Source organism: Tachypleus tridentatus, chromosome 12, assembly GCF_004210375.1.
Source record: "Tachypleus tridentatus isolate NWPU-2018 chromosome 12, ASM421037v1, whole genome shotgun sequence".
Taxonomy (NCBI): Eukaryota; Metazoa; Arthropoda; class Merostomata; order Xiphosura; family Limulidae; genus Tachypleus; species Tachypleus tridentatus.
The window spans coordinates 97,997,033-98,010,697 of record NC_134836.1 but is presented as its reverse complement, the minus strand read 5'-3'; the positions used below and the strand labels follow the sequence as shown (position 1 = coordinate 98,010,697).

At 34.1% G+C, this 13,665-nt stretch overlaps 1 protein-coding gene across 1 annotated transcript in view; it reads left to right on the top strand.

The window, feature by feature from the left end:
- The window catches only part of LOC143235702 (regulating synaptic membrane exocytosis protein 2-like), a 138,318-nt gene that overhangs the window by 56,885 nt on the left and 67,768 nt on the right, over nt 1-13,665 (top strand). The window contains exon 5 of the mRNA XM_076473915.1: nt 5,724-5,943. Within this exon, the coding sequence (XP_076330030.1) occupies nt 5,724-5,943 (220 nt within the window). The remainder of the gene's footprint in view (nt 1-5,723; nt 5,944-13,665) is intronic.

Sequence of the window (13,665 nt, the reverse complement as noted above, 5' to 3'; positions counted from 1 at the left end):
ATACTGCTCCCACAAACATTAAAAAGAAAACAAAGAGTCTTATTCTACTTAGCCTGAATTTATTAATACTTTTACTCTTATGATTTTCTTATAGCTATTCCCAACACTCGTTTGTTCGCAAAGAAAATTCAAATTAGGTGATGGCATTTTGGACTAAAATTCTGTCTTAAAGTTTCTGTTCATTTGTCAAGAAGTATTCCAAACATGTTACTGTTTGAACAATTTTTAGTAGTTTTTAAATACAATAAAATCCCACCTTGAATATATCCACATTGCAACTGAATTTACTAGCGTTAGAATATTCGATTGTAGGCCTTTCAGTGGTCTGCAGGCTTATACCGCTAGAAACCGAGCACAGATAGTCTTTTGTTTGTTTGGGAATTTCGCACAAAGCTACTCGAGGGCTATCTGTGCTAGCCGTCCCTAATTTAGCAGTGTAAGACTAGAGGGAAGGCAGCTAGTCATCACCACCCACCGCCAACTCTTGGGCTACTCTTTTACCAACGAATAGTGGGATTGACCGTCACATTATACACCCCCACGGCTAGGAGGGCGAGCATGTTTAGCGCGACGCGGGCGCGAACCCGCGACCCTCGGATTACGAGTCGCGCGCCTTACGCGCTAGGCCATGCCGGGCCACAGATAGCCCATTCTGTGGTTTTTTTTTATTAACAACAAACAAAATTGACTGTAAGCCTACATTATGCAGTTATAATAGATAATTACTTGATATAAACCCATAAGTAGAAAGTTGCTAATAAATCCAGTTTCGTTTTTGTTTGTGTTTTTGAGAGCTGAATACATAAAACTCTTGGTGTTTAGGTACTATCATTGTGTATAAAATGTGAGTTCAACCATTGCATGTAGCCAAGTCTCATAAAATACTTCATAGCAATCAATTGTTATCAAGTTTTATAGAATATATACAATCACCCGAGTTCAAGTACGTATCGTTTGTTAATCTTAACAACAAAAATAATAACTTCCACAATCATGGACACCTGCAATATTTAATCCTGGTAGGCAGGAGTGTCGAGAGCTAGCACGCGCCCTGGGGCAAACGTCCTTGCCCGGCCTTCTTTCTCACTCTCTCTTTCTATTTTAAAGAAAATTTAAGAACTTGTTTGAAATATCCTAAACTAGTACAGCAATGAGCCCATAATGAAAACAGAATTATAGCAGCAGCCGTTTTTAGTTTACTATATAAACGTAAGAAAGTGCTTTACGGGATAGGCCCGGCATCGCCAGGTGGGTTAAGGCGTTTGACTCATAATCTGAGGGTCACAGGTTCAAATCCCCGCCGCACCAAACATCCTCGATCTTTCAACCGTGGGGGCGTTATAATGTGACGGTCAATTTCACTATTCGTTGGTAAAAGAGTAGCCCAAGAGATGGCGGTGGATAGTGATGACTAGCTGCCTTCTCTCTTGTCTTACACTGCTAAATTAGGGACGGCTAGCGCAGATAGCCCTCGTGTAGCTTTGCGCGAAATTCAAAAAAACAAAAAAGCAAAACTTTACGGGATAACCAAGTTTTATCCACCAGGGACCCTAGGCAGTTGCTCCTTCCACTCCTTGGCAGACCTGTTTGTGGGGGCAATCTCACAACTTGCGAACATGGTAGTCAGCGTAAATCATTATGTTTGGATGCGAAGCCTTGGCTGATTATGGCTTATTTACGGAGTCTAATCTCGTCATTTGTATTTAAATAATATTATTTTCTGATACATTTTTAACATCTGCCACACCAACCAGCCCAGCGTCCTTTAGTATTGAGTCTATGAGGGTTAACAGTGATTTAGGTTTATTTTGATAGATCTGATAAATGAAGCTTCATACAACATTTAAAAATGTGTATATATATATATATACACACACACAAACAAAAACTAAATATTAATGAAAATATGATATGATGAAATCTATATGCTGGCACTTTTCTGGGTGTTATACCATTCTTCCCGTATTTACTTTTCATTGCAGGAATCACTTTTAATTTGATAATCGATAAGGAAATGATCTTGTAATGCATCGTGCATCTAACTCTTCTTCAATACTGCATCTTCAGGCTTTTCTGTAACGTTAGTTTCACAGAATGTTGAAACTAATGATTATATATTCTTTTGTATATTTATTTGATTGAGACCCCCCTTTTTGAAGATAATACTATTGTTTCCGTTGTTTTATGTTCCGCTGTTTATACAGTAAAAAACTGACGAATCTACGACTCTGCTGGCATATCAAATCGAATCGAATATCATCCAATAAAATCTTCTTACATTCGATCTGTACTCACGGTTTAACTTAAACTATCACATCCACAACCATATCTAGAACATTTTCAGTATGTTTCATTGCTTCACCGATTTACTTTACATTTACTAGTTTTCCATATTGGGTATAGAGTTAGGCCACGGGTCAGATCCAGTGACCTAGACCTGAAAAATAGTGTCAAACGTCTTATTGTCCAATAAAAAACAATCGAAATCGTTTTACAATGACTCATTTTTTTGAATCCACATGAAGACGCCAGGCTTGTTCGTGTGGGAGAAAGTATTAAATTATTCAAGTAAAAATTCTTCATAAGTTCCAGATGAGGCAGGTACCTCCCTTGCCCCTATCTTACAGACGCCCATGTTCATACCTATACTAATTAATAACCTAACATCCAACTGCAACCCCACCTTACGATCCCGTACCCCTTTATACTCTTGGTCCTGAGACTTATACCTGGCAAAGGTCAGATGCAAATTCTCTCTTTGTTAACCTAAAAACGACCTTGGAAGGTCGAAACCTTGTTCTCTGCTTATCAGTAAAAGTGTTAATACCTATACCAGCAGTTCCGAGATACATGTTCGTAATATTTTAAGTCGATACATCGTGACCCTGTTGGCAACCTATCGATATGATTACAACTGATTGATTCAATGAGCCGCCAAAATTTTATTCTGCATCAAGTGATTGAAAAATGTGTTATGATTGAATTCCGATTCGGTGAAGTCACTTTGAGGTTAATAGAGACGTCTTGAATGAGTAAAGAAGACATTTTGTTGCAAGCTTAATACAGACATAAATGTACATCTTTTCGACCAGGTTTTGCAGTACCTTATGAAAAGAAAATATTATGGAATCGTTGAACATTTGTTACTATGTTAAACTTGCAATAAAGTTTTATTCGTTTCCTATTGAAACCATCTCTAAATCTTATGCTACGATTGGTTTGTTTGGCTATACGTTGGTTCGATGCTTCATGGCACACATAGTTTGCCACAGACGTCACAACCTTACCCTGAGTATCACATACCAATTATTGTTTGGAGAATATTATAACCTATGTACAAGCTTTATATAATAAATCTCCTATTTTAAATAATTTCGTAACATACGTTAAAAATGACAGAAATGGTCCACTAACTGGAACTTTTGGTTTACAACTTAGTAAACAATTTTATTGAAACTAAGTTCTGAGAAGCTGTCATTTGAAATTACTAAATCACGTTAGCTGGAGGCTTCTCATTGAAAAAGGAATTTTTATGAAAAAATATCAAATAAAAGGCGCGAAAATGTATTTGTTGATCAAGAATGTTTTTTTTTTTTTTGCTGTTTTTACTAAAAGCAGTTGATAAATGTTTTTAGATTAAGAACAGTTTTGTTCAATAATCGATAACAGATGTAAAACAGTACGTTTTAGAGCTTAAACTTTTATTACCCTAATGAAGGCTGTAATACATGAACAGTGTTCGCTTTAAACCTACATCAGGTGACAAATCACTTTTTCTTGATGACGAGAAGCCTACATGAAGTTTGTTTGTTTGTTTGGGAATTTCGCACAAAGCTACTCGAGGGCTATCTGTGCTAGCCGTCCCTAATTTAGCAGTGTAAGACTAGAGGAAGGCAGCTAGTCATCACCACCCACCGCCAACTCTTGGGCTACTCTTTTACCAACGAATAGTGGGATTGACCGTCACATTATACACCCCCACGGCTGGGAGGGCGAGCATGTTTAGCGCGACTCGGGCGCGAACCCGCGACCCTCGGATTACGAGTCGCACGCCTTACGCGCTAGGCCATGCCGGGCCGCTACATGAAGTAAAAATGTATATAATAAAAGTGTTAATACCCATACCAGCCGTCTTGGGATACAAATAACTTTTTCACTTTATACTAATTTATATATTTACATATGACTTTAATAGTAGCGTTTTTACTGCATAGATTATGTCTGTTAGCAACCTGAGAGAAGCGTTACTTTGTGTGAATAATATATATATATATATTTAGTTTGTCAACAACTTTACAGTAATGTTAGTCTAAGAGCATATAAGAATTTTAAAAAATGTTCATTTGATCCCTAAGCAAAAAAAGTATGTAGTTAACATACTACGGTTTAATGTTGAATTTAAACGCTAGGGTAGTAGATATCCCTGACTAATTGTAATTCTCTTATCTTGGAAATTTAAATAATACAAAGTAACGCAAACAGTTTGTTCAGAGCTGGCCTTTAAGGCTGTAAGGAAAGCAGGAATCAACTCAAAAATGATATAGTTTTAAAACCCTCGTGGAAATATACCTATACATTTGTAACATATCTAACTTTTGTATTCAACACAATTAAGTACACTTACTTCGTAGGTAAGATCACAGTATGTACTCTTAGAAAACGCATTGTCTACAGGTGTTTCCAGATTTAATAATATAAAATAATATACTGAACAGTCTTCAACACTGAGTTAGTAATATATATTTGACCCCAAACTTGAAACAGTTAATCTGTTAGAACAAGTTGATTTCAAAAGTTTTTATTTTTAAATTTAAAGGTTAAAATGTGTTTTTAAATATTTAAATATATATATCATTTAAACATGAGTAATTTATTCTACGAATAATTTTTTTCAGTTAAAATAATTATCTGAAGATAACAAAAATTCAGATTGTTGTAATCGATTATAGCATGTCTAGCATGTTTATGCCACTGCTTTGTTGCATGTTACTTTCATTGTTTCTTTCTGCACGGGCTACACGTGATCTAATGCAACACGCTTTTTCTGCACGACGTGTGAAAATTCGTCCTGAACCAGCATGTGTAAGTTTACCTATTAACGTGAAGTTTCTTCTTCGCGAACAAACTATCGTAAGAGCTCTTTTTGTGTCTTTGCTTTGTAATACACTTGTACAACCTCTAAAACACTGAAATTCTTTAGGATTCTTGCTAAGTAGGGATAAAAAACGTGCATCTAGTGTTCGTAAAATATGTTTTCAGAAACTTAGTGTTGTCATAATTATGTGTTTATATTAATTATACGTTCTTTATTGATAATATATTTTTTAATCTACCAGTCAAAATTAACAATTGAATTTAATCATTTTTTTAGTTTGTCATAAGTTGACTTGTTAAAATAATTTTATAATTTTTAGCTTCAAGCTGTAAATTAATTTTAAATTAATTGAAATTGCATATCAGGAATCATAAGTTTGAAAACAACTGATAAAGCAAAGAAAAACTCATTATTTATTTAAAAAGTAAAAAGAGTTGCTTTGATATCTAGAACATATTTGCATATATGATTTTTAAATCCTGGAAAAAGGAAAAAACAAAAAGATCTTTATAAACTTGATAGAAAAAATATAATTCCAATTTTCAGTAGGTTAAAAATGGCCAATTTCATTTCCAAAGAGAAGTGATCTAAAATGCTTTAAAAGTAATTATTTTTATTATTAACTTAGCATCCTGTATCCTGGCAACCGTCTACTGACGGGACAAAAATGATAGGACATATGATTTTGAAGAAGACTTTGAAAGAGGGCGTTGGCAGCGTTTCAAGTGCATCTATCCTTGGCCTAAAAGTGGTGGGAGGAAAATTCTTTGAGTCGGGACGCGTTGGTGCTATGATAGAAAAGGTGAAAAGAGGCAGTATAGCCGATACTGTTGGTCATCTGCGGCCAGGTGTGTTTATATGGAAAATTTGTTTTAGTTTGAACGACCTGTTGATTATCCAAAAGTAGTCTTAGAAGTTGAACTATGCTTGGAACTTTAAAGTTGTAGTTCAACATAAGGATAGTGACTGCCCGTCATCCAGCCCTCGATTGGCTCAAAACATCGAAAACGTCATTAGTAGCTATTTCTAAGCACCTTTTATTGAAAGTAATGAAGAATTTGTAATAGTACGTAAACCACGCTGCATCTGCCATATCCAGTTCCGATGAGGCCCTCCGTATAATCCCAGTTCTCATGAGGTCGACTGAGATATGGCAGACAAAACACAGTAGTGATTGAAACGCTATCTTTATTAACAAGCTGCATGAACAACAAATATTGTGTTGTGAAGTAAATTAAATATGATGAAGCGTAATTTATATCAAAATACATTTAACTTGTTTACAAATCAGAATTAGGTAAAGGATTAATAAATCATTATTATTTATTTAACGTCAGTAATTCGTTATTATTTATTTAGTTTTTATTTTGTTTGTCCTGGCTATAGTGTTTTGAGTGAGAGCACTAGAACTGTAAAACAATAATCACTGTATAGAATTTGGTTTATTTTGAATTTCACACAAAGCGACACCAGGGCTATCTTTGCTAGCTGTCCCTAATTTTGGTGTGTAAGATTAGAGGCAAGGCAGCTAGTCATTACTACCCACTGCCAACTCTTGGGCTACTCATTTACCAACGAATAGTTGGATTGACTGTGACATTATAATGCATCCATGGCTGGAAGGATGAGCATGTTTGGTGTGATGGGGATTCGAACCTGCGACCTTCAGATTACGAGTCAAATGCCTTAAAGACCTGACTACGTCGGGCAGTATAAGTTGGTAAAAGAGAGAAAAAAACCTATAAAGAACAACTTATGAAACCTCAACATATTAAATGAATAAGAGATTAAATTTCTGATATTGAAACTATTGTTCAATAACGACGCCTGTTACGCAGTGGGATAGCGGTTACTCTATGGACTTGCAATGTTAAAATCAGGTTTTGATTCTGTGTGATGGAACGGCAGACAGTTCAATGTGGCTTTTTTATATAACAAAACAAACTTTCAGAAAAACAAATGTTAACTTTCAGCGCATCCGGCATGGCCAGGTGGTTCGACTCATAATCTGAGGGACACATGTTTGGATCCCTGTCACATTAAACATGCTCATTCTTTTAGTCGTGGGGACGTGATATGGTTATAGTTAGTCAATCCTACTGTTTGTTGGTAAAAAGAGTAGTCCAAGAGTTGATAGTGGGTGGTGATGACTAGCTGCCTTCTCTTTAGTCTTACACTGGTAAATTATGGACGGCTAGTGCAGGTAGCCCTTGTGTAGCTTTACGTGAAATTCATAAACAAGCAAACTTCCTGCTATACACACACATGTGCAGATAGCCTAGATGCTTTGCACCATAAAACATCACCACACACACACATACCCTTATATATAACTATTGATGTTATTATTATTTTGAACCAATTGCACATCGAATGACAGATTGGTTCTATGTACCATTGAAACTTCATATTAATACTGTTATAGGATTGTCAGTTTCTAGATTTAAACTACTAAATTAGGGACGGCTAGTTTAGATAGCCCTGATGTAGCTTTGCGCGAAATTCAAAAACAAACATCCCACGCATGCAGACTGCCACATAGAATTAGTGATATTTTCAAAATCATTGAAACATTAAAAAGTACAACACCAGATTTACAAGAACGGAGAGCTTTTCCAGACTGCTACATCTGCAAAATTTTTAGGGCTAACATATGATTCTAAACTTACCTGGATAAAACATGTAAATAACATAAAAACTAAAATTTGGCGAAGAATAAACTATATTAGGAGTCTAACTGGTAAAAATTGTGGAACAACACTTGAAAACATCATTAAAATATACAAAACATGTATTTTATCAGTAACAGACTATGCAGCTCTGGCATGGATTAACATAAGTGAAAAACAATTGTAAACCAAACTCCAAACATTACAGAATACATTAATTACAACAGCATATAGAGTACCTAAAACCACTTCTTCAAAGTTCATGCACAAATACACAAATACCAGATAGACTTCTACATAGTACAATAAAATATTTTGATAAAAATTGGCAAAAAATGAGCTGTTATGCAAACTAGACAGATACTGCATATATGATGAAGAGAGACCTAAACACTTCTCCCTGTTAAACTTGTACATTAGATCTTTAAGCTAAAATCAAGTTAAAAAAAAAAATAATAATTTAATATATATATGTGTGTGTGTGTGTGTGTATACAGGGTGTTTGGAAAGTTACTGTGCACTTATATATTTATTAACAGACATGTTTCAATATAGAATACAGGAGCTAAATATGAATGACAATTATAAACAATGTTGAAAGTGATCCTCGTTGGCATCTGTACAGGCCTGGATCCTTCTTATTTTATTTCTAAACACCTCTATCAGTTGCTGGCTTGAAATAGACTGAATAAAATATGATTACAAAACTGCACAGTGACTTTCCGAACACCCTGTATAATAAAAAAAACAAACTAGTGCTAAAATAAAACAGGCCACCTACATTCTGGACTTATTAAAAAAAAAAAAAGAACAATATACATGGACATTGTTTTGAAAAGGCCCTGAGTTAGAGTTATGCTTATCACTCTGGCCCTCTGTATTTACTTTAAATATATTAATAAGTCCACTCAAACAGTGTAAAGGAAGGAGGAAGAGGTCTAGTGTACCTGACCCTCCTGGATATACAAATTTATATACCCAAACACCTAGAGAGAGAGAGAGAGACAGACTGCCACAAAAATATACCACACACAAATATACACTGAATAATTTCCAAAAAAATATAAGCACCTACAAATTTAACACAAATTGATATAGAAGACAGCTATAACATTCAAAACCTCAATAATGATGGAATTATGCTTTGGTATCAAAGATACCAAATTGAACATTTAAAAACTCCAGGAATTATATTAACTCAATGCTACAATTGCCAGATATGGGCACGTCTAGCAACACTGAGGTGCTGTGGCTGTGGCAGGGAACACCATGTATCTCATTGCTAAAAGGAGCAAGAAACACTTAAATGCTGTAACTGTGGACAAACCCACACACCAAATTACTAAGGATGTGACAAATAAAACAACGTATATATCAGACAAGAACAACAACTATGAACAGGAACAACCTGACACAAGTACGCAACAAACAACAACAGAAGTTAGCAAAACATCTAAAACAATGTATGCACAAATATTAAAAGGAAACAAAACATAAAATCTACAAGAACAAAGTAATAATACACAAGAAAATAACATTTCATTCCAAACACAAAAATCACAAGAAAACAATACCACACTCCCAGAAACAAACACTAACACACCTGACAAAACAAGCCTATTGACTAACATAATCACAGAATACACAAAACCAAATCAAACAACCAACTTTATTGATTTGAAAATCAACATCCTGAAAAAACACATTACACCTCATACACCACACATAATAACAACACTCACGGGACACCTGCTGACAACATAAAGTTCACAGTGGTATATATCAACATCCAAGGCACAATAGCTTCCAAGAAACATGAGATCAAAGACCTTATACAAGAAACTAACCCCCACATTAAAATAGTAATCAAAACTTTAATATACAACAACAATAGATTTAAGATACCAAATTACCCAACAATAAGGAAAGACAGAATAAACAAAAATGATGAAAATAGAAGCATAATGATGCTATACAAAACAGATCTATCAGTCACAGAAATCAATATGAGCAGTAACAACGAACATGTTATTGTAGATATTCTGCAAACAAACATTACAGAAGTGACAATAGCAGGAATATACTGTTCACCACATAAGCAACTAGACATAGCATTACTCAACATCTTCTCCCACAACCATAACTCTATAGCCATTGGAGATCTCAACAGCAAAAATGTTAACTTTGGATGCAACTATACAAACAATAATGGAAGTGGTCTCTTACATTTTACAGATGATAATAATATAGTCCTACTAAATGATAACACACACAGCGTGTGCCACTAACACCAGTGACATACTAGATCTGTGTCTACATACAATACAATATGAGCCAAAAACTAATAAAATTTCAGGTGGGAAAAGATTTTGATAGTGACCATATACCAATATGTTGTGTCTTTGATCTTGTCCCCCATAAAAATACAACCTACAGAAAAGAAAAACTCAATTATAATAAATCAAATTGGTAAGACTATCAAAAGGAATTAGACAATCAATTACCTAATAATGTTATAGAAAATGTAAAAAACCATATTGAATTGGATAACTATTGTCAAACAATAATGGAGTGCCTTCAAAAATTGGCCAATAAAACAATGTCGAAAGAAAATCATAAAATAACAAATAAGACATGGAAACTAAACACCCCAATAATAAACCTAATCAAAAAACAAAGACAGTTCATGACAACAAGAGATAGAGAAACCAAAACATAAATAAACAGCATAACAAATCATGTTAGAGCACAAATAAAACAACAAAAACAAGATAAATGGGACAATTTCTGTTCAAAATTAAATGATAAAACTGACCCAAGAAAATTCTGAACACACCTTAGACAACTCACCAGTGACAGTTCAGCTGCTAAGAAATATCCTACACTTGAATACAATAATGCAAGAGCATACACAAATAAAGAAAAAGCTGAAGCTTTCAAAGACCAACTACAGAATACATTTAAAACACATACTGATCCAGATATGAATACTTATTTTTAGAACAAAGTCACAAATTATACACTAAACAATAAAGAACAATTTCAACCAATTTCCCCAACACTTATATCTGAGACAAATACAGGACACATGACAGACTAAGAAAACATGAACCTAATGAAAGAAATATCTATACATTAACTTATAATCAGTGATGATGAGAAAACCCACTTGTAGAGAAAAATATATATGTAAAAATGGCTGGTTTGGGTTGAGAAAATTTTTTATGTAGAGGAATGAACAATGTTTTACCTTCTTAGGTCATCGTCAGGTTCACAAAGAAAGAAAGAGGTAACTGACCAATAGCCGACCACATGTTTGAAGGGGGTTGTGTAACTGAGTGTAGGAATGTAGAGGGCATGCTCAGATGTTTGATTATATTTATTAATATAGGTATAAAGGTGTTTCTTTGTATTGGTTTATTTTGGGCTTGAGTTGTTGTATAAGTAAGGCTTCTTTAATTTTGTGTTTCTTTATTCAGTATTTGGGTGTTTTCTATGGTTATGTTGTGTTTATTTAATTTGCAGTGTTCAAAAAGTGTGAAGGTGCCTTTTTGTGTTCTTTGAATCTGGTTTCCATTTTTCTACTTGTTTCTCCAATATAGAAGTCATGGCAGTTATCACATTGTATTTTATAAATAATGTTGGTGTGGTGTTTGTCAGTGTAGTTTTTACACAGAATAAAACTTAGTTTTGTGCCTGGTTTTTGAATAAATTTGGTATTAACTGGAATGTCATATTTTGTTACTAGTTTTTGCCAAATGTTGGTTATTTTTCTGTTGATGTCTGGAATATATGGTATGCAGCAGTTTAATTCATAGGATATATTTATTTTTGTTAGTTAATTTTGCTTTTTGTCTAGGTTTGTTGCTTATAATGTTTTCTACGGTTTGTGGAGGAAACTTATTGATGTTGATGAAGTATTGTTTTATTGCTGTGGTTATTTGGTTTCTTAGTATGTTGAGTTTTTGTTTTGTTTCATGTGCTGAGTCCCAAGGAATGTATAGTCCAGTATGGGTGATTTTTTGGTGGATTTTTGTTTTAAATTGTGTATCAGTTCTTGTAATTTTGAGGTTAAGAAATGGTATTTGATTGCTTTCTTCCTGTTCACATGTGAAGTTAATGTTGTGATGTACAGAGTTAATGTTATTGAAAAAAATTAAATGTGTGTTCTGTAGATGTGAATCCCGCAGTCGTGTCATTTACATATCTATACCAGTATAGTGGTGAATGTAATGCTGTGTTAATTGCTTGTGTTTCAACTTGTGTTATAAAAATATTGACTAGAATTGGTGGTACAAGGTTGCCCATGCTTGATGAATTCTATGAGGCTTGCTAGGAATGTCTATTGATGGGTTAGGGTCTTGGATATAGAGTTCTAAGGCTATTTTGCAGGCTTCAGCTGTTGGGACTTCTGTAAAGAGGGATATAACATCGAAATTGGCCATTAAGGCTTTATGATTAAGATTAGACTTGAAATTTACAAATGCAAAATTAAAGAAGCCTTACTTATACAACACTGCATTGTGTTGATGAATGAGCTGGCTGATGTTATATATTTGGAGAATGCCCATGATATGTATTTACCAAGATTGTAATTAAACGATTCATGTGTGGACATTATTGAAATGGCATCTATTTCATTCAACAATGTAGAAAGGAACAACTAATCCTTAACTTTGTAAAGGTAAAACTATCAAAAACATTTAATCAGTGCACAAATATTATCCAAAATTTACAGAAAAAAACTACTTTAACCCATGTTGAACTCGAAATACAAAGAACTACATGAGTTACAAAACCAAAAAAATGAACCTAGACCATCAACTGGCATGCTGCATTAAACCAGAGATTTATGGACTTATACAATGGAATATAAACCAAATCAACACCAGGAATGACAGAGACGAAAAGATCTGCCACAACAAAAAACTAGAAAAACTAAGATGCAAACAACAGAAAAGACACCATGACAAACCGTTGACTAACCTCATAATTAACAGATTGGACCGACAGTTAAACACAGATGAGATACATCTACTTAACAAAGGACTCAACTTCACAACAGCACCAAGGTACATTCCAACCTTAGAAATCAAAACATCTTTAGAAGATCTAGCCAGGAGACTTGTGATACTTTCAACAGAAAACAAAACAACCGAAGACAACCAACAGAAAGAAGACAACTTTAACAATTTTATTGACATCCAACAGTCAAACTTCCCAGGAAAAATTAAAAATTTATATTTTCCAGAAACACCTAAAAACAACATCTTAAACGATTTTTTCAAAGAATTTTCTCAAAAAACAGAAAACTAAAAAGCAGTTTCACAAAAAGAGATATTAATTCCATTTAAAACCTAAAACAAGACAAAAACATAAAAATTCTAAAAGCAGATAAAGGAAACACTATAGTCATAATGAACACGAGTGAATACATCCAAAAGATGAAGAACATCCTATCAGACACTGACAAACACCACACCAACATTATTTATAAAATACAATGTGATAACTGCCACGACTTCTATATTAGAGAAACAAGTAGAATAATGGAAACCAGATTCAAAGAACACAAAGTCACCTTCACACGTTTTCAAACACTGCAAATCAAATAAACACAACATAACCATAGAAGACACCCAAATACTAAATAAAGAAACAAACATAAACAAATGCAATATTAAAGAAGCCTTACTTATGCAATAACTCAAGCTAAAAAAAAAACCAATACAAAGGAACACCTTTATACCTATATTAATAAATATAATCAAACATCTAAGCATGCCCTTTACATTTTTACATTCAGTACACAACCCCCTTCAAACATGTGGTCAGCTATCGGTCAGTTACCTTTTTCTTTCTTTGTGAACCTGACGATGACCAAAGAAGGTGAAACGTTGT